At 42.0% G+C, this 27638-nt stretch overlaps 1 protein-coding gene across 1 annotated transcript; it reads right to left on the bottom strand.

The window, feature by feature from the left end:
* Positions 1–828: 828 nt before the first annotated feature.
* Positions 829–10298, bottom strand: LOC123397615 (serine protease Do-like HtrA). Its single transcript, XM_045092150.1, has 14 exons — positions 10115–10298; positions 9692–9797; positions 9564–9584; positions 9163–9228; positions 8925–9056; positions 8717–8844; positions 8341–8625; positions 7475–7605; positions 6633–6750; positions 4575–4667; positions 1822–1887; positions 1621–1733; positions 1450–1556; positions 829–1121 (listed from the first exon to the last, which is right to left on the bottom strand). The coding sequence occupies exons 2-14, from the start codon at positions 9786–9788 to the stop codon at positions 1018–1020; spliced, it is 1461 nt and encodes a 486-aa protein (XP_044948085.1). The 5' UTR covers positions 9789–9797; positions 10115–10298; the 3' UTR covers positions 829–1017.
* Positions 10299–27638: the final 17340 nt, after the last annotated feature.

A 27638-nucleotide genomic window follows, 5' to 3' on the forward strand; every position in this document is an offset into this window, starting at 1 on the left:
CATCCGACGCATAATTTAACCATTTCAGTTTTAAAATAGCTGGCGACATTTACCATGTGGTTGCTAAAGGATGAAGTTAGTTAACCTTCTAGTCATGATAAATTATTTAAAAGAATTTTCGTTAATAGACGATCATGCTACGCACACTAATAAGAAGTTGCTTTTCTTTAGCACCAAAGTTGTCTCAATATCACCCTAAAGTTGCTCAAAAAAAAGTTTATCGAAACCTATTCATATGGGATCTAGTTTAAATTATTCATCACAACAAACACAATGATGAAAACGAATTTGAAATTCAACGCTAGAGTCAAAAGTTACGTATTTTAGAAATTTTTATAAACCCAAATAAATGCATGCGCGTGAAATCTGGCTACCACCTGAGCGTTACTAGATCGATCAGATTGTGCGATCGAAACTGTTAAAAAGTACGGCTGAACTTTTAAATATTTGTCTTTTATTTAAAGCTTTGGTTCTCAAGCATGGCTTGCTCTTAGCAGAACCCATGGGTTGTAATAGAGTTGTGAGCAGATTCCATGGGCTGTAATAGAGGTGTCGTGAGGTCCGACAATATGAAACTAATACAAATTATGAAGAATGAGAGACCATCAGGTATTCCGTATTCCTGTTGCGATCTTCCACAAATAAAATCATGGAGCATGAATATGTTAGGGTTAAGAGTATGCCATTAGGAAAACAAATTCTCTCATCATCTCATGGTCTAGATAATCCTCGCCCCTTCCTCTCTAGTAACTCACATATCTAATGAATAAAGAGGTTATTTTGAGGGGGGAGGGGGGTTGGGGGAGGACAATGAGCTCGCTGGGGCCATTTGGCCGTCCCATAAGGTATGCATTACATATACCACAACATGCTGAAAACAAGCGCCTTCTCGTTACATCTCACGACCCCATCTTAGTAATTTTCATACACGCATTAAAACAATCAAACCAGACAAAATATCTCCGGGCCAACTTAACATAGTGGTAGGTAACATACCGTTTAGTTGCCAAATATAGATCAGGAAACCAAAACGTTCACATCTGGTTCCCTAACAAACTCCTCTTTACCTACAAGATTGCTCAAACTTCTGTATCTAGATACGTCAGTCGGCAAGGGGGGGCCTGAAACAAAGGCAATGTGACGTCCATGAGAGAAATTTACCAAGTAATAGTATTACAAAAGTGGAACAATCTAACCAATACAGAGAGATGATGCAGCCTAGAACATAGAATGCATCTAAAAAGTGGTAACAGGAACTTTACTAATACAACTTTAAAAATGCAGGCATCTAAATACCAGAGGGCCCCACATGAAATTACATGACATAAACAACGACACCAAATTTAACAGATCAAAAGAGAAACTCAGCAGAGGATGAAACTAAGACAGTAGTGGTTACTGCTTGAAACATCACCATCAAAGAGGAGAGAGAATAAGTAAGATCCTCACGATATATATAGCCGGGTCGACGACACTTTCGAACAAGGGGCATCTTATCAGCATCACGTACGTCATCTGGATATTGCCACTTCGTCTTGGGTACCGGCCATCTAACACTGAAAGAATTGACTTCACACAATATATTGACATAAAAAAACAATTTTGCGTCAGAAAACGAACCTGTTTTGCTTGCTCTTGTTTTGATTGGTCATGTTTTGTTCGCTCGCGTCGATAACTTCAGCATTGATAGTTGCAAAAAACTCAGAACCACTGCTTGGCCTTAGGACAGATACCTATTTCAATGCAATGGCAAAATATGGAGCATTATTAAAGCATAAATGTTGACCCAGAACCAACAGAATACAAACATCTGCAACTAACCGTAAAATGCATTCCTTCACCATGTCGTGAAGCATTCTCTGCCTTTCCCAAAATCAGCTCGTGAAACTGGTAGGAAAAAAAATCCATATGAGTAGCAGATTATGCAAGAACATGTATATTATCTAATACACAAAGAATAAAGCTATCATACTCTCCAATAGGGATACAGGGCTTCTCGATTCATATCAGATGGCATGCAATATAGTAGAAGAGAGGAGATACAGGGCTTCTCGATTCATATCAGATGGCTTCCTGAGCTGTTGTTCCTATTCCGTTGGCTTGTACCAAATCAGGTGGCTTTTAAGTAGAAGCTTGCCCGCAGAAACGAGTGGTAGTACTATGATCTCCATAGAGCACAGATGTATCTGTCCCTTATGAACATGATGCTTATGTATGAGGTGAAACGCAAGCAGGAGATTGGTAATCATACATAAAATGCAATGGCTTAGGTTAGTTTAACTGGCATCCTGACGCATGGCAACTGGACTGGGGCCTCCCAGGAAGCTACCTGCGCATTGCTTGGTTAGTATCCTGGAGAGTAAGACGTGCCAGCCTGGCCCGGATAACCCGAAAGCGTGATTTGCCTGGCCCTGGTGTCATGTCTTGAGCATCTTAGACATGCTGGCAGCGGCTTGAAACTACTGGCCGACATTAATCACAAGAATAAAAGAAACAAAGGGCGGAGATGTATGAAGTAGCTGTTGTGGAGCTCCATGCACTAGCCAACGCAACCAAAAGTCCGAACTGATGAAAAGGGCTAGGCAATCCACATATACAATTCAACACCCCTCTCACGTATGAGGCGTGAAGTCAACACGTGGATAGACTCAGAGGTATGTCTCAAGAGGCCTATACGTGGGGACACAAAGGGGGGAACAACGATTTTTGGATAAACTGTGAAAGCCAAGACTTGAACTCAAGACCGTAGCTCTGATACTAGCCAACTCAACAAAAGTCCAAACTAATGGAAAGAGCTAGGCAATCCATATATACACTTCAACAACTGCCACGGCTGCCCTTGGCAAAGAAGCAACATTGCAACCACCAATGTGAGCTCCGCAGGAGGTAGAAGAGAGGAGAGACAGGGAATAACTCCATCCAGGTGGAGAGAGAGAGAGAGATCCGCCGCCTCCCCTTCCCCCGTGTGTCGCTGGCAGCGGCGGGCCCCTTCATCTCCTCGCTTGGGGGGTGCGGCGCGGGCAGCTTGGTGGTGGTGCAGGCCGGATGGCGGTGACGGCGGCTCCGTGCGTCTGGATCTGCCCTTAGCGCTGCGGGTCGCGGGCGGCCTGGGCCACAGACAGCTTCTCTCGTCGTGGCGTGATGGTGTGGGGGCGGCACGACAGCAGTGGATGTGGGCGATCCCGTTCAGTCGGGCCCTTGCGGCTGGATGGCGGCGCTCGGCGCGGGAGCGCCTCCCTGGTGAGCTACCTCGGTTGCGGCGGCAGGTCGATCTGGTCTCCCTCGTCGGCGAGCACACGTTTGCGGATGGCCTTGTGGAGAGCTGTGCCAGCTACCATGGTGGGGCTACACGAGGGTGCTCCCCCATTTTCCCTCGTGCTCGGCGAGGAGCTCGGTTGGAGGGATGGGTGGCCTCGACACGGTCGCGTCACTTGTCGCCAGCGCAATGCCAATACGGATTCGTCTGCTCCCCTTTCTCCTCCGTTCCTTGGCCATGGGCGGGCAACGAAGCGTCTGCGGGTGGCTATATCGGTCGAGGGCCGTCGGTTGATCCAAAGCCGGGGCCTTTGTGTAGGTCTCAGGGATGTCTGGTTGTAGGGCGGCGGCTCTAGCGGTGGGAGGCGCGGCATTTGTCGGTGGAGCGTGCGTCTCAGGTGCGGGCAGGCAACCATGGCCTCGCAGGTGGCGTGGTTGCGGGTGGTTGACGGAGTTAGGGTGCGCTGGTAGGGGTGAGTGTCGGGATACACCACTTGCCCATGCCTTTGACTGGCCGACGGTGGCGGCGGCCGTGGTCGTTGTCCCCTTCCTAAAGGCTCCGCCGCGACGCTCCCCCTGTTGTCATCTTGCTCCGGGTGAAAACCCGATCTTCGCGGATCGCGCGGTGGCGGCTATCTTGATCGTACCCATCTTGGAGGCACCGCTTTGGAGGCCTAGCTTTGTTGTTGTCTGACTCACCTCTATTGTTGTCGGTGGGATGGTGTGTCGGTGCCCGGCACCTTTGTATCTTGCCTTGGGTGTGTGTTGTGTGCGTTCTTTGGTCTCTCGATTGTATTCGGTGATGGTTGCTTTATAATATAAAGCGGGGGGAAACCCTTTTTGGGTTGAGAGAGAGAGAGAGAGAGTAATGTTTTCTGTTGGTCATGATTAGGATATTACTTTAGTATTGATAAATCAAAGCATGTCGATAATAATTAAAGCATGCTGTTACCAAACACTTCTATTCCAGGCTAGCCTACCAAGGCAAACAAAACAAAGAACAGTTACTTCTCAGGCTCAAGGCAGGCATCACTTTCCAGGCATGGTGTCCAGGGAACCAACCAAACTAACCCATATTGAGAGACTCTACTAGGACAAGTCACCAACAAAACACTATCTATCTCAGGCAGCGGAGGCAAAAAACATTTATTTTTCAGGCTCATTGCAGGCATCACTTCCAGATATCGTGTCCAGGGCACCAAACAAACAAACCTATAGTGTCAGACTCACAGGCAACCAAACCAAATAAATGGTAGTCTGATTTCACAGCACAGTTTAGAAACAAAAAAAATAGAAATGGCACAAAAGAAGAACAGAACCTCTTGTGCATTGGACAGCGCAAAGTCATCAACCTTGGTAATTACATCACCAGCTCTGATTCCAGAATCTGCTGCTGGGGATCCACCCACAACCTATGAAGCAAACAAGGATCTGTCAAAAAAAGCAATTACGCATATCACAGCAATAAGTTATCCTCACAATGTAAATATCCAAATTTATGTTCACATCCAATCTTGAAAGGTTAGTTTTGTCAAAATAGCTGAAAATTCTACTCCGGGACTAGGGCTCCATGTTGTTCCACCCACTGTTTTTGAGTCGAACGACTAACGACTAGTTGACGAGTCGTAAAAAAAGTGGACTCAACAACGTGTTGACTCGACGAGTCGCAACTGCAAGGTCGACTATTCAAGAGTCGCTACCCCAAAATGACTCGTCGACTCGAAAACCTTGGTTCCACCTGTTGCGTTGGCTAGTGCATGAAGCTTAACACCACCTAGCTGCGAGGTTAGTCTTGTTTCAATTTCTTTTTCTCTAGTCCTGTTCCACCCCACCCCCACCCCCCACCATGTATATCTCTGCTACAACTTGTACTCCCTCCGTTCCTAAATATAAGTCTTTTAAGCAATTTTATTAAAGGTCTACATACGGAGCAAAATGATTGAATGTACACTCTAAAATATGTCTATATACATCCGTATGCAGTCTATTAGTAAAACCTCTAAAAAGACTTATATTTGGGAACGGAGGGAGTAATTGTTTCATGCTTGGGTGATACAGGTTCACACTGGCATAAGCATGCCATTGACACGTCATAAGGAGAGGGTGAATATAACAATTGATGCACCTTTTTTCTATTTTCTTTCAAATGTGTGATCTTATATGTTACTCCCTCCGTTTGGAAATAACTAATGTGGTTTTAGTTCATAAGTGATATTGATGTGGATTTATTTGTAATATTCCTCATTGTTCATTATGCTGACCTAGGTGGTAGAGAAGGGTGTACAAGATGAAACCGCTGATAAGTTTGGCATTTTAGTGAAGACAAGAGGGCCACCAAAGTTCTGCTAGATTTGAGAAAGGAAGGTAGCAAGTTCATGGGCAATGATGTGTCTATTGCTGCATTGAATGAGTTGGGAGATATTATTCAAAAATGGGCAGCCCGGTGCACGTAACTCCCACTTGTGCAGGGTCTAGGGAAGAGTCCAACCACTTTGGGTCTTTTCTACGCAGCCTTTTCCTGCATTTCCGCAAGAGGTTGTTTCCAAGACTCAACTCGTGACCTCACAGTCACAAAGCAACATGATATTATTCAAAGCTCTAGAAAAAACAAACATGATAGGCATGATAAGTTTTGGTTCAAGCCTTGCTACAGACCTTAATTACTACACTGGTGTGATACATGAAGTTGTGTTCAAGGGGGTTTCTATTCATACTTCCTTGTAAGTGTTCCAATTAGTCATACACTCCCTCCGTTCCAGAATATAAGGTGTATCAATTTTTGTGCAAGTCAAACGTGTGTATATTTGAACAAGATTACACAATAAAATATTGATATCTACAATACAAAATAAATAAAATATGAAAAATACTTTTCATAATGGATCTAATGATATAAATTTGGTACTGTAGATATTGGTATTTTTTTGCTAAAAACTTGGTCAAAGATCCACATGTCTGACTTTTGGAAAAAATAATACACCTCACATATTTTGGAACGGAGGGAGTATCATGTCCTATCGCCGGATGGGTTGGTGGCTTGGATACATGGCTGTCATGGAAATTTCATCGATGGAGAGAAGTAACGAATGGAATGAATTGTTAGTAATGCTCATTTTGATAATTTTCTTTCATCGAGTTTGTTGTTCATGTATGGAGAAAATCATATATGGAGAGGAAATTAATGCTTTCTTGTAATGAAATGGGGAGTAAATATTTCTTAAGATGTTCATTTCAACTTCTTGCGCCTGAAACGTGTTATTTATTTTGTAATTGATACCACGTGCATTGCACGTGCACTATTACTAAATACACATATAAACAGCACAGCAACACAACGAAAGAAAAGACTACATCAAATGCATGAGGTGGATAGTCACCTTCTGTACGTAAATGCCTTGTGCATGGGAGAAGCTGTCATGTACTTCTTCACGGACACACAGTTTTTCAGCTTGAAGTGATCCAATCCTCAGACCATGCCATGGCTGCAGAACTCTCCTACACATATCACATCATTGATCATTCAATAATACTCCTATTTATTAACAATAGACCAGCTGGCAATATACATGTCATAAAACTACACAGAACTAAATACGTGAGACAAGTAACATCAGCTACACAGAACCCAGGATCATAGTTCAAAAAAGTGCTAGGCATTAATTGTGTGTTTTGCCACCGCCTTGCGCTTTTCTGACCAAAGCGCATGCTTATGCGCAAATTAAGTACAGTTATGGGCTAGGCGTTTTGCTATCGCGTAGAGCCTAGGCGCACTTAAGCGGTCGCTTAGGTGTGCCTTTTTTAACTATGCCTAGGATAGTGAAAGCAAGTTTGGCAACACCCAGAGAACAGTGACCAGCACATATTACGGGGACTGGAATTGCTTACTCGCAGCTAGTGGCTACGACAAATAGCTGGTTTCTGGTGGCTCAGATAAACAGGGTGTAACTACAGCAACTATAATTATCACCACCCTCCTATCAGAAGTTAATACTCGAACGAGCCAATCTGGTGGTGGCAGCATAATTTTAGCATCAATAAACTTATCAATCTAAGAACCATTAAATGTTAGCTGCGATATCCTAATTTCAATCTCAAGTCCTGACCTAATATGTCCACAATCAAGAAAATCATAAGAGAGTGGTCAAAAATGTTTAGTATCTCGACAACATGCGACTGAACTATATATATCCGAAGTACATACAAGAACTTTAAAACATACCCAAATTCATTGAAGTGCTTTAAGCATTTCTGGAGGATACTGATTGGTAAGAAAGGAGCTCCATCCTTATGATAAAAGCTCATGCCTATGAATTTTCCATCAGAACCAACAATGGGGCCCCCAATTCCAGCCTAGCACGGAATACAATGGCTGTGACCATGCTTTGTTTAGAATATATTTCACATTTAGGTACGCTATAATATTGCTCAATATGAACAATTTTTACAATATTATGTATGAATATCTTCTTAATGTGAACAAAAAAGTCCTACTCTAGTCATATTACCAGATTCTTTTTATTAATCCATCTACGGAGCGATAAAAGATTCAATGTTCAAAAAAATGGAAAGCGTAAGCGAAGCGGAAGGCTACATCTTAGAGCAATGGACGCTTAAGCGCAGCTTAACCGCACTTAAGTGTTTTTTGAAATTGGCTAGAATTTGAAAGATTTTGAATAATATACGCAGGAAAATAGGAAATATGGCACATGTGTAATTGAATAGCCATCTAAAATACAGTTCACACCATAGCGAATACACATTAAGTTCACATGGCAAGCAAAATAACAACTAAAATGCAGTTCAGTTCAAATAGTCATAGCCTAATAGAGATCATGTGGTCATAATTTTGCCAGCATATGAAGGAAATAGTTCCCAAACAGAGCCAAATAATAAGGTAATGGGATATTGCCATTATTGCGCAAGCAGACAAGCAAAAGTAGTTGAAAAACAGCTAAATTCTGGCCAAATTAAAAAAAAACGCTTAATCTACCGCTTAGGACAAAAGCGAAGCGCTTTGCCATCGCTCAGCGCTTAAGCGTCGCTTAAAAACGCTTTCTTGAACACTGAAAAGATTAGGGGAAATACCTTTGTGGTCTTACAAGTAGATACCATGAGTTGCTGGCAATCGAATTTGCAAGTTTTGTACAGCAGTGTCCCACCTGTAGCCATTAGTTCTCCAGATTCAAAAATTCGCCCGATAGCTACCAGTTTACTTTGGGAGAATTTGACATTAGCTGGCACTTCATTATGAAAGCATGCTGCATGAAGTTCTGGAAAAGCCTTGGTGTTCACAACAGCAATATTATAATAAAAATCATATTTCCACAGTTTTCCTACAACAAGCTTGCCATTGGGCAGGCGCACCTTAATCTGCATGTAAGTACAAACTGTATTATCTTCATTTCCTGGGCAAATGATCATAACAAAGCAATAGGATGGAAAATTGACTAGTAGCACTAACCTCCAGTCTATCAAGTATCTTACTTTCATCTTCAGAGGACCTAATCAAGCTAGCAGAGGTAAGGATGCTCATGCTGGATGTTGTGTGCTCTATGATTGTGCCTGTGCATGTAAACTTCCTAGTTTTACCTATACAGGATCGAAGTTTTAGTTACTGATTAACCAAAAAAACATGGAATCCCAATAGCCGAATGATTGTTTATTGTTACCCTTAAAAGCAGCAAGTGAAACAATGGACCGACATAGGCTCAAAGCAAGTAACTTAATGCTGGTGTGCTCTTCACTGTAGCCATCTAAATTTCCAAAGCAAAGCTCAAATGTATTCACCAAGCGCATGCCCCCTAATGGAAGAAACTATAACATACCATCAGGGCTAGAATAAATATCTTGAAACACATGAAAATAACAAGAGGGGAGAATAAAAAAAAATGGAAAATGATAACTTGCCAGCAATCGTAGATGGCACAGGATAACCACAGGGACGTACGCTCTTGCGTAATATGCGTGAAAGGTCTGTCGCAATAGATGAAAATGTGTATCGGTTAGCATTCGAAGCCGATATGCAAGATAAAACCGGCACATGCCAAAACAAAAGGAATGGATTTTGGTCGGACAAGTTTCAACCAAACAAAAAAAATCATATGAGTAACATGTTTCCAGACATGACTTTTAACATTGAACCAACCTAGGAAGCAATGTTTCATTTCATAATTTCATTAGTACTTTTTTATGTTGCACATGTTTAAACATGATGTTTTCGATTAACGATAGAAATAATTCCAGGGATGTCCGATCCAATACTATGATTCAACGCTTACTATCCCTAGGTGTCCTCAAAACAAACTAACCATCCCTTGGAGGCGGAGAATCTGCAGGTAATGAACAATTAATAGCATTAGTAACAAATTTTAACTAGTTCCATATTATAGTTCATTCACAATTCAACAGAGACAAGAAATTGTTGCCCTTGGTTCACCTTCTCGGTTGGAGTTGGACTGTAAAGAAGCCTTTCTCTTCTTACTTGTGCTTGCTCCAGCTCCCGTGCGTGTACATTCTTGATTCTTTCTAGGCATCTCCTGGACCTACATATAATGAATGAATGCGCTAATTATCGACATAGTTATAACTAAAAGCTCAAGTGAAAGTTGACTTATATATTGAAGATCCTGACAGCACTGTATGCTTTCAGTTCAGGACAAAAATTCCATGCAAATATAGGATGTATTATGGTGTGAATCAGTAGACTATATATCGACGTTTAAGTTTCTCGTCACGAAATCTCAGGTCATGCTAGGAGAAACTCAGTAAAGCAAAGGGGCCTATCCACCGGAAGTGTGACTGGCCCGCATCGGGCCATGCAAGCAAGAAGACGTAGAGAAGAGAGGATGAGGCAGTGAACCAGTTTCCGCGAAAGAGCCACCAGGGACGTGGAAGGGAGACCAGGGATGGCCGCCGGTGCAGATCGGTGAAGCCGTTCGTGTTTGAGAGGAGAGCAGAGGCGCGGCGACAGGGTGGGACGGGGAGCTGCGCCCCTCGCCGGGTAGCGCCGACGATTGGTGGGGGAAGGGGGGCGATTTGGGGACGGGGCGCGGCGCCGGGGAGTGGGGCTAGGGCTATGAAGAGGACTTATATACGTCCTTTTCCAACGGCAAGGTCACGGACGTCAGTAATACAATAATCTTTTTTTTTCTTTTTGCGGGTAACAATGGTAATATTACCGGGGGTCATTTTTTTTTTCAATTTTCTGCTACTCCCTACGTTCCTAAATATAAGTCTTTTAAGAGATTCCACTAGAAGTCTACATACGGAGCAAAATAAATGAATCTACACTCTAAAGTATGTCTATATACATCCGTATGTAGTCTACTAGTGTAATCTCTAGAAAGACTTATATTTAGGAACGGAGGGAGTAGAACCTTAAAAACTAGGCGATCCCCGAACCTTGTTAAAAAATATATGAATTATTGGTAGAAGATTAAAATTAATGCAAGAACAAATTAAAACTTTCTTACATGACTTGATTTTTTGAAGAAAAAATAATGCATTAGGTGGTACGTTTTGCATGAAGAAATTAATGAAAAAAGTAGAGAAAATCTAAGTGGTGGCGTGTGCACCGCGTCCTTCCTATGCGGCGGCATTGTTTTACATGTGTAATGCTATCGTGCGGTCGGATACAAAGCACTTGCTTGTAATGGGCCTATAATATCTAATTCGGTCGTACACTACGTGATGGCTGAAACGACAACTGCTACAGTTGTTTTTTTCTAAAACAAATACAGATGATTTGATTTGCATAGAAGGGATGCAGTCAACTGTGCATGTGTCAGGTTGTGCTGTTGCTACAGTATATATATAATATTGTAAGTTGCAATTCGTCCCTTCTTCCTTGTTTACTCAGTAGCTAGGAAAGGTTAGTAGCTGACAAAAAAATGATAATTCATTTAGACAAGTTTTTATCATTGAGATAATAATCTGACAACTATAACTTTCTTCGCCAGATAACTACACGCATTTTTTGCTTAAATGTGACAATTACGGTTCTTTAAATCCGACAACCACATCTATTCAAACTGATAAGCATGTGTAAATATCTGACAATCATATCCGCCTAAATCTGACAATTACACTTGCTTAATCATGGCAATCATGTATATAATACTACATCACGTAATAATGTGGCAACTAAGAACATGTAATGCAACTTAACATGTTTATTTTTTGGCAACTAAGTACATTATAATCTGGTGACTAACATGTTTAGCATGGCAGCCATGTACTAGTAATATATGTGGTAACTAATCACTTCATAATTTAAAAACTAAACATTTTTTAACTCGACAAGTATGTACTTAACACATGCATGTAGAAATGAGTAATAGTGGCTGCCTATCTTTACTATACATAGGGCCGCCATGCGTGCATGCTCCTTGCTTTGGCCTGTTGTGATGCCTAGTATCCAAAAGCTTACATGTGTTGTCATCTCGCCACGTTCTTTTTCAGAGAAAAGCCAGCTAAAGAGTTGAGTCACAGATGCATGAACACTAAAACGTGATTTTAGATATGGGCTAGTAGCCGCCACACGGGAACACCTACGTGCGGAGCCGCTACGTAGTCGGCTCCAAAAAAGTAACATATGACTCCATGCATGATTTGATGATGTGATATTATTGCATGTAGAAGAAATTAGCTAGTGGATTGTAGCTATTTAAGAATAGAGGATACATTATTATGATCATTTAACTTGATCAAGCGTGCATTTACGGTCACATAACGCGTATGCGGGTGTATTCTTGTGCATGACCCTATCTGCAGGGACTCTGGCGTGATGTAACTTTACGCAATACACCCTCATATTTTTGTATTCATGGATAAAGCCAACCACCGCAACGCACCACAAAAAAACCCTCATATTTTTTTTATTTACGCAAAATCGCAAACACATATATGCAAAAGTTAACACCAAAAAAGGCTCAACGCCCAAATAATATTTTAAAATTATATTTTTGAAAGCTAGATAGTAATAAGCACATTTATAAAAACACACATGTTTATATTATACTCAGGTTTGTAAAATATTTTAGAAAATACTTAATGTATAATACACATGTTTATATTTTTAAGTTTTAGTTTACTATTCATCATGTATATGCATAATATTTTTAACATTTTTTTAATATAACTATTGCTTATCATTTACTAAATATTTGAACTAAAATACAAACATGTGTATTATTAATCATTAATACTAAATGTTGTAATGTTTTTATTTACTAATCATCATATGTACAAATATTTGAACATATTTAGTTTTAGAAAGTAGTTTGTGTAAAACGGGTCGCATTATCTGCAGCCTAAGTTCCACATGCATCCTCGTTTAGTATATATTGGAGGGAATTCCTTATTTAGCACTGTCTTAAAATTGGATGCCCTATTTAACACCCAAAAACAAATTCTTCCCTATATAACATCAACTCTAATTTTTTTCCAGATATAACACTTTTGTCCAATATTTGTGCTAATGGTGTTAAATGGTGTATGAAATTACAATTTTGCACTTAAACATCTAGCCAATTTGCTCCTGTTTTTCTGTGTCATATTTAAATGTGGGATAACACGAGTCGCTGTGGCCAAAAGATTGTGTTACAAATAATTTGCCTATGCTTAGCTGATAGGCCAGGCTCATCGGCTAGTGGCTCACCAGCGATCTAAACGTTGGTGGTACGTGGGCACAACCATGAGGAGAAGTGTTCTGTAATCTGTATGCATGTTGAAGTTAGCACACTACGCACCATCTGCTGGAACCAGTGGCAGCATGTTGTGTTTGTGTTCATTCCGACGAGTGGGCATAGTTGATCGATCGAACAAACTAGCATATAAAAGCTTACTTGATAGGCCGGACTCATCAGTCGGTGGCTCACATGTACGTGTGTCATGTACGGCTAGACGTGCAGGCACCAGGCCCGAGCGCAGGGGCGTGCGACCGCCGCACAGGGCCTCCATGCGACAGGGCCCCCAATTTATAGAACCAGTAGGCCTAAGCATACCTGTAATGATAGTATTATAAGTAGTATCATGCATGCCAACTAGACAATTTTGATGAGGTGACATAGAATTAAATGAAGAAAGAGATGGTTGAGTACCATATCATGATATCATATGGTATTAAATGATGGTTGTTATGCATCATGCATGTCAATAAATAAACTTTCCTATGATATTAACTTATGATACTATGCACTACGGATGTAACGTGCACTAGTATTATATGCATGATACTAGTATATGATACTCTCCATTACAACCAGGCAAAGGGCTGAATAGCACGACACGCCGGTCACAACTAGTAATCTGATCGCTAATCAATGACCTACTATTACAATACTAACCCTAATCGCCTAGATGATGGCCGACAACTGCAGACCGAGGAGGTAGCAGAGGACCGGCAGCCGCCGGCGTCGGCAGGGACCTCAATGCGGGGAGGCACTGCAGCAATGGCCCTGTTTGGATACTCTAACTCGGTTAGAGGTTAGAGTTAGATTCTAACCCTGGACTAACCCTAAACTAACTCTAACCAAAGAGGTGTTTGGATGGAAGGGTTAGATTGTCAATGAATGCATCTTTTCCAATCATTTGGCACCTTTATCAAGGATTTTGTGTGGTGGAGGTAGAGAGAAAAGTAACTTTTTGTGGGCCCAACCCAACTCTAACCCAAATAAGCACCTCTTGGATGGGTTAGTTTTTTTGGATGGGTTAGAGATGCATCTAACCAACTCTAACCTTCCCTGTTCGGATGTTTTGGGATTAGATTGGTCCAATCTAACCAACTCTAACTCTAACTCATGCATGGATCCAAACAGAGCCAATAACTAGTAGGTGAGTCGGCATGCATACGGTCGTGTTCCGGCGGAGCGCTAAACCGACTTAATCAAATCAATGTTTAAATCAACCAATCAAGAGAGCTTCGTCGTTCACGAGTCAGGACACGTGCTAGCTTGCTGGCTGCCACTTTCTTTTTACAATCCTCATTAATTAAGGGCATACCGTCTTCATCCACGTGATCATCTAATCGATCTGGTTGTGATGGCGTCTCGTCTTTCCTTTACTCCCTGACTCTTGTCCAGGAACCTTTCGACAGTGCCAAGGAGTGAAGCAATTTCAGGCCAGAGTATGATGTTTGTAAGTTTCAGTTCTAAAAAAAAACTATTTTATCTTTTTGTGTGTATCGCTTTAATTCTGTTATTTTCATCATTTATACTTATATATATTAATTGGTCTAGACGTTGTGTTTCAAGATCCAAGTTATGTCTTCAAGAGAATATGGATGTAATTACAAGACATGAGAAGAAAATTAGAATTAGAAGATTTAATTCAATATCATAAAGGAGTTGTAGATAAGCTGATTATGGCTTATTTTTTCTTGGGAAATAGGCCTCATTTTAGAGTTTGACACAGGGTCTTGAATTTTGCCGACCCCGGCGTGCACTATTTCAAAGCAAGATCAATCAAGCAGCTAGCTTTTGCACGTACGTGTGTGTAGCCCTCCTATGATTTGGTTTGGCGTTCTAAAACCAGCAGAACAGGAGGCACCGGGAAAAGAGAAAGAAAATTTTGGTGATATACCAGTGCCAAGGATAGTATTCTCATTTCAAGCGCCATTTTACACCGTTAGCTCAAAAAATTGACAGAAGAGTTATGTTGGAAATAAAATTTAGAATCAATGGTAGATAGGGAAGAAATATTTTTTCATTGTTAAATAAGGAATCCAATTTTAAAATAGTGTTAAATAAGGAATTCTTTCTACATATAGTTTCGTTATCCGGCTTTTTCTATTTAGCGCTGCAGGCGCAGGTTGTAAGCAAATTTTCAAAACCGGCGCGTGCAGCACCCCAGCTCGATTCGTTTCGGGCTAGCCATTTTTCTGTTAAAAAGGAAAAGGTTTTGCGGCAATCAGGTTTCAAACTAGCTACTTCTCCCATCCAGCAGCAACCACTACGGTAGCTTACCAGCTGACGTACATTTGTTTTTTTGCTTTTCCTTTTATTTGGTATTTCCCTTTGCGGTTTTTTATTCTGGATTCGCTTGCCATTTTTTGGAATTTTTTATTTGATTTTAAATTTATTTTATTTCTTTTTTCTTTTCTTTAATAAGTGGTTTTGTTTTCAAATTTGTAAAGTTTATTTTCTAAATCGATGAACTTTTTCCTAAATTGCATGAACCTTTTTTAAAATGGATGATTTGTTTTGGTTTTTTGTGAACTTTTTTCAAACTGGTTAACTTTTTTCAATTAGATGAAATGTTTTTCAAAGTCAATGAACTTTTTTCAAAATAGATGAACTTATTTCAAAACTAGTTATTTTTTTTCAATTAGACGAAATATTTTTTAAAATCGTTGAACATTTTTCAAAATAGATGAACTTTTTCAAAACCGGTGAACTTTGTTTTTAATTAGATGAAATGTTTTTCAAAATCGATGAAGTGTTTTCAAAATCGTTGAATCTTTTTTAAAAGCGGCGAATATTTTAAAATCGATGAACTGTTTTAAAACCGGTCAACTTTTTTTCATTTACATGAAATGTTTTTCAAAATTGATGAACCTTTTCCAAAATTGATGATTTTTTTTCAAATTTTATGAACTTTTTTGGATTTTATGAACATTTTTTTGAAAATCAAGTAACTTGTTTTTCAAATTTCATGACCGTTTTTCAAAATCACTGAACTTTTTTTATCAAAATTGATGAACCTCTCTCAGATTCGATGAACATTTTTCAATTTTGATTATTTTTTATTTTCAAATATGTTAACATTTTGTCAATTTGATGAACTTTTTTGGAAAATGGATGAACTTTGTTTTTGAAAATCACTAAAGTTTTTTCAGGTTTGTGAACTTCTCTTTCAAAATGAAGAAATTTATTCAAATCACGATCGTTTTCCAAATAATACAAAATGGTCCGAATGTTTTTGTGGCCGGCCAGCACGGGGCGCTTGGGCGCTGCACGCGCGAGGAGCGCGAACGGGCGCTTGCAACACCGTATAGGAGTTCCCTCCTTATTCCTAGTTGACATACGTGTAATGGGGGTGGTCGTGGCTAAGCCAACTCGTGTTGAACTGCTGGTTGTTGTTTTGAGTCAGGACAAATTATATTTTGTTATTAACTTTTGCACATATGTGCACTAGTGTGGTATGTTTTTTGTAAATAAAAAAGGTTAGGTGGTTTTGCGCAAAAATGTGTTGCGATAGTTGGCTTTTTTCATACATAAAAAATATTAAGGTGTTTTGTATAAAAACTGTAACATATCGAGCGCCATCCCTCACTCGTATACGTGGGCAAAACTCAAGCCGGGCCGGCCCTAAAAAAGCTCATGGTACAAAATTCAAGCCCGAACCCGACCCGACCCGACCATCGGGCCTAGTTTTTGGGCCCAAGCCCGGAGAAGCCTGGCCCGACCTTGTAAGCCCGACCCGACATAGGTGTAAAGTCAGGTTTTTTCAAGCCCGAGCCCGACCTGATAAGCCTGACGAGCTCAAAATCTAGGCCCGAGCCCGACCCGTGGGCAAGGTCGGGTCAAGCCGGGCCGACCGAGCCGGGTTTTTCATTGCCAGGTGTACTCAGTGGCAAGTGGGCCATACACATGGATATGCCAGCATATGATCGCTCCTGCACGCATTAGTCAAGTTAGGTGACCACAAATTCGTATTTTTAAAGTTCTAGCATCAAACTAAACATGTGACGCAAGTTTGATGACTTCTAGTTATATTAACTTTTTTTTTCTTAACACACAATAGATCCTCATACATACATTCACCTACCCCTATGAACGCATACACTATCAAGCCTAGGGCTTGAACTTTGATTGGCTAGGGATACCATTGTTCTCCTAACCATCTGAAACTTTTCCGTTTTGCCCCCTAACTTGAAGCTTTTGACGTGTCAAGTCTATGAACATGCTAGTACACCTACAAAGACCACAAAACACACAAAAACTGATAAAAAATAATTAAATAAAATAAAAATTGTGCAACAAACATGGTGAAACAAGTAAAGACCGAAAACTATGCATTGCTCACATGAATAAGTGATAGATGTATATGATATGAGGGACTTTGGCACTAAAATATACTCTAAAAGTATGTATAAAATCCACTCATCAATCATACGTCCCTTTCCCGTGAAGTAGGCTACTACCTATTAGGGTCCGCCAGCCGCCAGCCGTGCACAGGAACCCGTCCATCGCGGGCGTACATTTACATGATGCACTTAGTTATTGATGACCCACAAGTATAGGGGATCAATCGTAGTCATTTTTATAAGTAAAAGTGTCGAACCCAACGAGAAGCAGAAGGAAATGGCAAGCGGTTTTCAGCAAGGTAATTTCTATAAGCACTCAAATAGTGGTAACATGTTGTTTGATAGCAAGATAATTGTAACAAGTAACTAGTAGCAATAGTAACAATAGGTGCAACAAGGTAGCCCAATCCTTTTGTGGCAAAGGATAGGCCAAAATAGTTTCTTATAATAGGCAAAGCGTTCTTGAGGGCACATGAGAATTTCATCTAGTCACTTTCGTCATGTCGGATTAATTCACGTTTGACATTTTGATAATTTGGTATGTGGGTGGACTGGCGCTTGGGTGTTGTTCTTACATGGACAAGCCTCATACTTATGATTAAACCTCCTACAAGCATCCTCAACTATGAGAAAAATATTAATAATAAATTTGAACCATAGCATTAATCATAGGGATCCAAATCAGCCCCTTACGGAATAGCGCATAAACGGGGGTTTAATTTTCTGTCACTCCCACAACCCACCATCTAATTACTACTCAACAATGCATTCCCTTAGGCCCAAAGATGATGAAGTGTTATGTAGTCGACGTTCACATAGCACCACTAAGGGAATCACAACATTCATATCATCAAAATATCGAATGAATATCAATTTCACATGACTGCTTGCAACATGACTTCTTGCGTAGCCTCAAGAACAAAAGTAACTACTCAGAAGTGATAAACATGCTCATGAATCATGAACAGAGAGGTATTAAATAGCATATTGGATTTGAACATATGATCTTCCACCAAATAAACGATAAACCATAAAGCATCAACTATAAGATGTAATCAACACTACTAGTCACACCCTAGGTACCAATCCGAGGTTCCGGTAGAAGACTAAGCACAAGAGATGAACTAGGGTTTTGAGAGGAGATGGTGTCTATGAAGATATTGATGAAGATTGCCCCCCCCCCAAGATGAGATGGTTGTTGGTGATGACGATGGCCTCGACTTCCCCCTCCGGGGTGGGAAGTTGTGATTCTGTCGGAGGGCAAAAGTGCTCCTGCCCAGGTTCCGGCTCGAGACGGTGGCGCTTCGTCCTGAAAGTCCTCTCCCTATTTTTCCAGGTCAAAAGATAGTATATACGAGAAGATGGTCGCCACAGGTGGGCTGGGTGGCCCACTAGCCACCAGGCCGCGCTAGAGGGGGCTGACGCGCCTTGGTGCCTAGTGGGCACCTGGCAGCCCCCCTCCTGTACTTCTGTTCTTCAATATTTCTTATATATTCCATAAAAAATCCTCATGAAGTTTCAGCCCATTTAGAGATGTGCAGAATAGGTATATGTGACGTAGCTTTTTCAGGTCCAGAATTTCACCTGCCGACATTCTCCGTCTTGTTGTAAATCTTGTATATTATGAGACAAAAGTTATTAAAATTACTCCATAAAGTGATAGAATGCATACAAACACTATAAATAACAATAACAAAACATGATGCAAAATGGACGTATGAGTTACCACGTAGGGGAACCAATCGCCATGCTCCCGCTCATCAATAGGTGCGACTGCCTACGCTTAGACAGCTATAGAGGAGCCACGACCTTCACTCGCTCGAGATTCTTCATCGTGGACATCTCCACGGGCCATTGCCACTTGAGGCTTGAAGACCGAACTTAACAGTGATAGATCCCGTCGATCTTAGGCTAGATGTGTTCGGGATGATGTAGTAGATTATTACCTTGTGATGAACTCGATGAACTCCCTCCAGAGACCGTCGTGAGGTGGTGATGACGGTGGGGAAGGAGAGAGATCCGGTAGTGACGGTGATGGACTTCCCATCGCTTCAGTGCTACCCTCTGGATCGGATTAGGGTTAGGAGTGGGGAACCAGTGGCGGCGGCGAACCTCGTAACCCGTGCCATGGTCCCCACCTCCTCTATATATAGCACTGCGCGACAGGGGCCCATCAGCCTTGCTTGGGCTGGACGCCCCCGATCAGGGCACGAGTCAAGGTCCAATGGGCCGTTGGGCCCATTGGGAAAGAGATGAAACTAACATTGTCCCCCTTGATCTCATCATATACTTTTAACTTTACCCATTTCGTAACAGATCAATACATAGGACATGTTTCATCGTCACGGCTCAATTGCCGATGGAATCAGACAGCCACAATGTACCTCTCTATTTTGAGACAAATTCTTTAACCATGGTCCCTTTATTGTCCAGAAATATTAGACTATACCATAAAATCCATGTCGACTGTGTGTTCCCCGAACACACTGGGCGGTAAGCCTTTGATAAGCAGATCTGCAAACACTTGTTTGTTGCTTTTATGCTTCAAGCATTTTTCCATAATTCCGGACTTTCTCCTTCACGACACGTAACTCTTTGTCAGTGTGTTTGGCATCAACACTTGACTCGTTGTGACAGGAACGAAAGAACTTAAAATGGTAATCGTCGTTGTCAACCATTATCCACTCCGGGTACAGGTAGCCTTAACCACGTTGCCTGTCCCTCAGCCTCATATCAAGCTATAACATATCATTGCATCACATTGATGACAATTGTTTTACTCATTTGGAGATTTTCCACACAAAACTCCGAGTATGAAAGTTAGCGACAATTGTAGATTTCGCTATACATTTCACAAGTCCCGTCTTTGTACTCACAATCTTTTGAGAGCACTTATTTCTTTTAGCATGAGGCCGATATCTTTGACTCCATTCCATTGATTTATCTATGGACTGGACATTGCCAAAACAACCCGGATATATACATGAACTGTGTCAGGGTAACATCTTGAGCTTCCAACAACTGAAGCATATGGTACCATATTGGTTTACAATCTTTTCTTATTAACTTTTGAAACACCATAGTTTCCAGTTCCATTACCCTTGACTATAAGAACAGGCGTAGGTTTTCTCGTATGCATACTTTAAAATCTTTCTTAGCATTTTCATGCGACATTCCTAATACCCCCTTTTATTCTTTTGAACTCTGAGGACAAAAACTTCTTCTCTCCTCCTGCACTATAATTGACATCGCCACTAGCAAGTAGGACGTCATCCACATGCACAGGAATTGGGAAATGAATTTCCCATTCTATAACTTTGCATGAATGCAATTGTCCTCTCATTTTCTTTGCACAAAATCTTCCGATTTAAGTCATGTTTTACACCTTTACATATTTCCTTTGGAGTCACATTTGCCTTGTAGACCCTTCACAAGTATCTTATTTTCACATTCCTAGAGACCATCAAAATCTCAGGTACTGGCACTTCTTTCATATGGGGTTGTCTTTGCTCTGTCATTGCCAAGAGGCAAATTAATTCTATAGTCACCCATTTCCAAAAGGCAATAGGTTTTACAGGGACCTGTATCACAAGATCCCTTGTAGAGCTAACAACAGGTGTTGTATAGGTCATACAACATGCTCCCCCAGATTACTCCATCTTCACTGAAGAAATGGCGTATCTTTAAACTTTCTTCTTTATGGCACTTTAAGCACCACTATTGTATTCCTTAGTCTGCTTTCGGAACTATAAAAGATCTGAAAATACAACTGTTTCTTTTCTTTAGGGGTATCATAATGACGGTATTCAGATGACTGTCGTACCCCCCTTGACAATCATATTCTTCATTAATGGATCACTTTAGATGCATAATGTGCATCACATCATCTAAAGTACAGAGGAGTCATGAAATACATTACAATGTATTTCATGTCTCTTTCTCCCCCTCGAAATGTGGCAAGAACTTTTCTGCAACAATTTCGAAACCCATTCATAGCTCTTGTGAAATGAGGAAACTTCGATTATCTAGCTCATTCATATTATCTCTTCATGTAAAATGAAGTTATAAGTTAACTAGTATGGGAGTACTTTTTCCTCATTTCATTTCAGAAACTCAACAAAGTTCTTTATCATTGTCTCTTTTGCAAGTCACACTTGCATATCATTCTTGTCTTTAGGTTTGTCTGTTACTTTTATCCTTTCTGGATTTAGTGATTGCATAATGAACGTTACACATAAGGTGTACGGTCGATAATAGGAAAGCTTAATAGCTACTCCATACTTTTCTCCCATAGTGGGACACATTAACCGCACATGAGTCATCATAACTTTCTCCTGTCATACAGGATAAGACTTTTGCCAAAATTTCTCCCACCATACATGGATTGTTGACATAATACAATGTCAACTTTACCCGGTTACGCAGGCATTCTTCCTAGACTTTTCCCGCCATGCGGGTAATTCCCTTTGAGGGACATAAATGCCATAATTGGCTCTTTTGACTGCATCAAATTCAGAAATAAATCTGAATTATCTTTGACACACATGTTTGATCCTACGTTGGTCAAATTAAACATGCATGTTGCTTGTTTCATTTCAATCATGTTGACTGAAAAAAGGAGACTCCATCATAGAGAGTACATGAAAGACATTCGTCAACCAAGACTCTCAATGATCTATCTCTTTTCTTTTGTTGAATTAATATCCAAGAGTTCTTTTCTTTTGAAGCCATTCTTTAGAGAGAATTTATTCCCTCAAGTTATGACCTTTCTTTTCCATCTTTCGGGTCACTAGTACCCAAACATTCGCTTTCATGAGTGAAAGCTTGAATAACTTTTAGTCTGAGAAAACTTAGCCAATAAACAATGGTAATGAGCATAAAAATAACCCTACGTTGGTCTGATTAAAATCATGCACATTAAACCTTATAAAACTTTCTGGAATATTCTAAATCACTGTTGTGGCAGAATTAGAATAAAACATCATTCTTCTGCATTAATTCCATATCACCGTTGGGCATAAATGGAAATAATGCATATAACTCATAAACAATGTGATGATAGTATTGTTGGGGAACGTCGCATGGGAAACAAAAATTTTCCTACGCGCACGAAGACCTATCATGGTGATGTCCATCTACGAGAGGGGATTTCCGATCTACGTACCCTTGTAGATCGCACAGCAGAAGCGTTAGTGAACGCGGTTGATGTAGTGGAACGTCCTCACGTCCCTCGATCTGCCCCGCGAACCGTCCCACGAACCGTCCCGCGATCCGTCCCACGATCTAGTGCCGAACGGACGGCACCTCCGCGTTCAGCACACGTACAGCTCGACGATGATCTCGGCCTTCTTGATCCAGCAAGAGAGACAGAGAGGTAGATGAGTTCTCCGGCAGGGTGACGACGCTCCGGAGGTTGGTGATGATCTAATCTCGGCACGGCTCCGCCCGAGCTCCGCAGAGACGCGATCTAGAGGTAAAACCGTGGAGGTATGTGGTCGGGCTGCCTTGAAAAAGTTGTCTCAAATCAGCCCTAATTGCTCCATATATATAGGAGGAGGGAGGGGAGGCTTGCCTTGAGGCTCAAGGAGCCCCAAGGGCTGCGCCACCAAGGGGAGGAGAAGTCCTCCTCCAATCCTAGTCCAACTAGGATTGGAAGGTGGAGTCCTTCTCTCTTTTCCCACCTTTCCTTTTTTTTTCTTTCTCTTCTTTTGGTTTTTCTTTCTCTTGCGCAAGACAGACTTGGGCTGACCCCACCTACTTGGTGCGCCACCCCCAAGGTCCTTGGGCCCTCCCGGGTGGGTAGTCCCCCCTCCCGGTGAAGATCCGGAACCCATTCGTCATTCCCGGTACATTACCGGTAATGCCCGAAAACCTTCCGGTAACCAAATGAAGTCATCCTATATATCAATCTTCATTTCCGGACCATTTTGGAAACCCTCATGACGTCCGTGATCTCATCCGGGACTCCGAACAACATTCGGTAACCAACCATATAACTCAAATACGCATAAAACAACGTCGAACCTTAAGTGTGCAGACCTTGCGGGTTCGAGAACTATGTAGACATGACCCGAGTGACTCCTCGGTCAATATCCAATAGCGGGACCTGGATGCCCATATTGGATCCTACATATTCTACGAAGATCTTATCATTTGAACCTCAGTGCCAAGGATTCATATAATCCCGTATGTCATTCCCTTTGTCCTTCGGTATGTTACTTGCCCGAGATTCGATCGTCAGTATCCGCATACCTATTTCAATCTCGTTTACCGGCAAGTCTCTTTACTCGTTCCGTAATACAAGATCCCGCAACTTACACTAAGTCACATTGCTTGCAAGGCTTGTGTGTGATGTTGTATTACCGAGTGGGCCCCGAGATACCTCTCCGTCACACGGAGTGACAAATCCCAGTCTCGACCCATACTAACTCAACGAACACCTTCGGAGATACCTGTAGAGCATATTTATAGTCACCCAGTTACGTTGCGACGTTTGATACACACAAAGCATTCCTCCGGTGTCAGTGAGTTATATGATCTCATGGTCATAGGAACAAATACTTGACACGCAGAAAACAGTAGCAACAAAATGACACGATCAACATGCTACGTCTTATTAGTTTGGGTCTAGTCCATCACATGATTCTCCTAATGATGTGATCCCGTTATCAAGTGACAACACTTGTCTATGGTCAGGAAACCTTGACCATCTTTGATCAACGAGCTAGTCAACTAGAGGCTTACTAGGGACAGTGTTTTGTCTATGTATCCACACATGCACTGTATTTCCAATCAATACAATTATAGCATGGATAATAAACGATTATCATGAACAAAGAAATATAATAATAACTAATTTATTATTGCCTCTAGGGCATATTTCCAACAAGTATTTCTATTGAACGACTTTGCTAAGAAATAATCATCATCATCATTAACCATATGCATTTCTTTATCCGTGCTCCAAAAATTGATCACTTTGATACAAAATTTATCAGAGATTTAAGCTTTAAACATAAGATGACTCATACAATTATAGTATTGTTATCATCAACGTTGGTCAGAAAATAACAATACCATATTAACTTTAAAACAAACATCATTCTATTGTCATAGCGGAAACTGTTTGAATCTTATTTCACCCACAAGGGAAAAACTTTGCTAATAACAGTTCTTCCAATTAAATTTTCCCGTTGGTTCCAATTTAATTGGAGGACTAAACCTTTTTTACTTTGGAGCGGAAAACGTGAATATAAAAATTCATGTACCTTTACAGAAAAATATTTTGTTAACATTAAAAATTCATGAACTTTATAATCCCTTTTATAAAATCCATGAACTTTTATTTTTCTGAAAATCTTTCTTCTATTTTCAGAACCATTTTATTTTTCTTTTCAGAAAAATAATGTTGCAATTGTGTATAAAATTACAGAAACTTTGAACATTTGTTCTTTGCTATTTTCTAAACATATTTTCGTAATAAAACTATGCATAGAGAAAATATATTGAATCTTCCTAAAATAGATTCGAAGTATATTCTCATTTACTGTGCGGGCATATTGCCTTGCCTTTGGCCTGAGCCGGCCTTCGGCCTCAGCCCATCTTGCTCGCGCCGGCCTGTGGCCTTGCCACAGCCAGGGTCGGCCTCTGGCGCGCTACTGGCCTGGCAGGCCCAGCCGCCAGCCTCGGCCCGAGTGGCCCATTGCGCGCTAGGGTTTCCTCTAGGACCGTCGGATCTAATCCGACGGCCGGGCGCGATTTTCTCTCCAACAAAACAGGTCTGTGACTGGCCCGAGTCGAAACCCTAGCCATTTTCCCCAGCGCCGCTCGTCTCTATTCCCGAGCGCGCATCCCTTCTCGCGCCGCTGGGCTCCTCTGAGGCACATGCCGTGGGGAGAACAGCTCCGGCTGGCCGGAAACGGCGCCGAAACGCCACCGCCGCCGAAACGCCACCGCCGCCGCCGCGCCTGCCTTTCCTCCCCCACTTAATCCATTTCTTGCCCGAGATGTTTTGGGCCCCATCTTCTCCAGCGATGGCGCCGGCATGGAACCCCATCTCAGGGCCGCATTTCCTCTTCCCTTGCGCATCAACGGCGGGCCACCGGCGACGGTCGCACCAGCCGCCGGCGATGGGGCCGAAACCCCCTCCGCCGTGTGCGCCAGCCTCTTCATTCCTCCCCTTTTTGCCTTGCTCGACCTGCCCCTCCTCCCCCTTCTACTTCACAGAGAGAGATAGAGCGACGGCTGAGCAATGACTTGCGGCGCCGTGGTCTTCCCTTTCGCCGGTTGCGCGTTCCTTGGTGGTGAGCGCGCTGCCGTCGAGTGGGTTGGCCATGGTGCCTCTTTCCCTTTTCTTTACGTGCAGGGTGTCCGCCATGCGGCATGAGATGGTGGCTCCACCTTCGTTCCTTTGCCGGCGTGCGCGAGCACCTTCAAGGTGAACGTGCCACCGTCAAGGGCGCGGTGGTGGTGCCCTTTGCCCCGTTTGGGATGTTTCCTTTGCGTTGCATATGCCCCTTCTTATTTGCATTTTTATGCTTTTTCGGATTCAATCCGACCTTTTCTTTGCCCCCTAAGGGGTAGATTCTTTGCCCCTATAAGGGGTGGTCTTCTTCTTCCCCACACCTCGGCTTGCCGATGCATGTGGGGATCGAGCGGAACGGGTGCGGCCTTGCGGCGGCGCTACTTTGCCGATGAGGCCGTAGCCATCCTCGGTGCCTTGCCCTTTCTTGGGTTCATATCGGGGAGGGGAATGCTTTCTTGTACATATTTAATACCAGAACACATCAAAAGCCTCGTGGCTCATGATACCATTGATAGATCCCGTCGATCTTAGGCTAGATGTGTTCGGGATGATGTAGTAGATTATTACCTTGTGATGAACTCGATGAACTCCCTCCAGAGACCGTCGTGAGGTGGTGACGACAGTGGGGAAGGAGAGAGAGATCCGGTAGTGACGGTGATGGACTTCCCATCGCTTCAGTGCTACCCTCTGGATCGGATTAGGGTTAGGAGTGGGGAACCAGTGGCGGCGGCGAACCTCGTAACCCGTGCCATGGTCCCCACCTCCTCTATATATAGCACTGCGCGACAGGGGCCACCAGCCTTGTTTGGGCTGGACGCCCCGATCAGGGAGTGAGTCAAGGTCCAATGGGCCGTTGGGCCCATTGAAAAAGAGATCAATCTAACAAACTGCTCATGGGTGGTTGCTCTCGAAGCATCGTGGGAAAGGTGGAGAAATGGAGAGAATGCTCTAATCTCTCTCCCACCACCTCTATTTATATAAGGGGCCTAGAAACCGCTATGTTGAAACTGCATGACATGCGGCATTACGGAAAGCCAAGACAAGAATCACATGCGCATGAATCCAGATCATCATCATTTTAAACCTACTCAAACACACTATGTTAGTCGGATTCTTAGCATCTAGGTCTTAGAAGTTGACAAGATCCCTCTCATAGACCGGTAAAGAGCGCCTGACAACACGCAAAAGATTTGACAAGATAACATGGCGAGATTTGCTACGATGTCACTTGCCTCTTCGAGTTCCACTAGGTCAAATTGATCAGTCATCTAAGTAAAGAGACACATCTACTCACTTGACATGTTTGATCCCGAGCCAGAGAACCCGTACACACAGAGCGATGAAATTCCAAGTGCACCATGCTTGAATAAATATCCGACTAAATTGAAACACGTTACAAACTGATTATGTAAGCAAAGCAAGGGGAGCCCGCTATATCTTCGTGGCACTGTTATCTTTTTTCAGGAAAGTCGAATGTCCGGTTGCGCAAACTTGGTTCTCGAGGAAGGGGTTTGATTGGCGTTCCACATAAAGGATATTGATTGGCGTCACTTGATTTGTTCAAGCCGAGGCGTATCAAACAGACGCAAAATTTAATGATCTAACTAGTATGGTTGACTCCCTTGCTGAAACATTTCTCTCACAATCAATAAGATCATCGTCTTTGAGTGACAAGTAAATGTTTCGAGGCAAAAGATATCTCTTTCAGCTCTCATAGGTTTCATTTAAGCATCATAGAAAATAAGTCTCAAAACACTACAACCCTTAGTGGTCCTATGACTCAAATAAGAGAAACATAATTACTGAAGAAAATACTATGTCTACTTGTGGTTTACTTTCTTCTTGTCTGCAATCAAAGTTTTAGGACCATGCACAAAAATAATTGCTTCACGTCCAGCAATTTTTAGGGGTCACTTCGGTCATGCAATATCTTTGATGACAAACTTCTCAACGATGTTGATGATAACCTTCAGAGTTTATAGCAAATTCCTCTCAACTCTTGTTTTTTCTGAAACGGATGCAAAAGCTTTGCCTCAGCACATTAAATAAGAA

This window comes from Hordeum vulgare, chromosome 5H, assembly GCF_904849725.1.
Source record: "Hordeum vulgare subsp. vulgare chromosome 5H, MorexV3_pseudomolecules_assembly, whole genome shotgun sequence".
Classification (NCBI taxonomy): Eukaryota; Viridiplantae; Streptophyta; class Magnoliopsida; order Poales; family Poaceae; genus Hordeum; species Hordeum vulgare.

What these genes read in the sequence shown, in the direction of transcription:
- LOC123397615 (XM_045092150.1), bottom strand. Translation starts at nt 9,788, where the DNA reads ATGCCTAGAAAGAATCAAGAATGTACACGCACGGGAGCTGGAGCAAGC. An exon ending in TTCTCCGCCTCCAAGGGATG is followed by an intron (nt 9,229 to 9,563) that starts GTTAGTTTGTTT and finishes CTATTGCGACAG; the next exon opens with ACCTTTCACGCATATTACGC. An exon ending in AACAAGAGCAAGCAAAACAG is followed by an intron (nt 1,557 to 1,620) that starts GTTCGTTTTCTG and finishes CAATTCTTTCAG; the next exon opens with TGTTAGATGGCCGGTACCCA.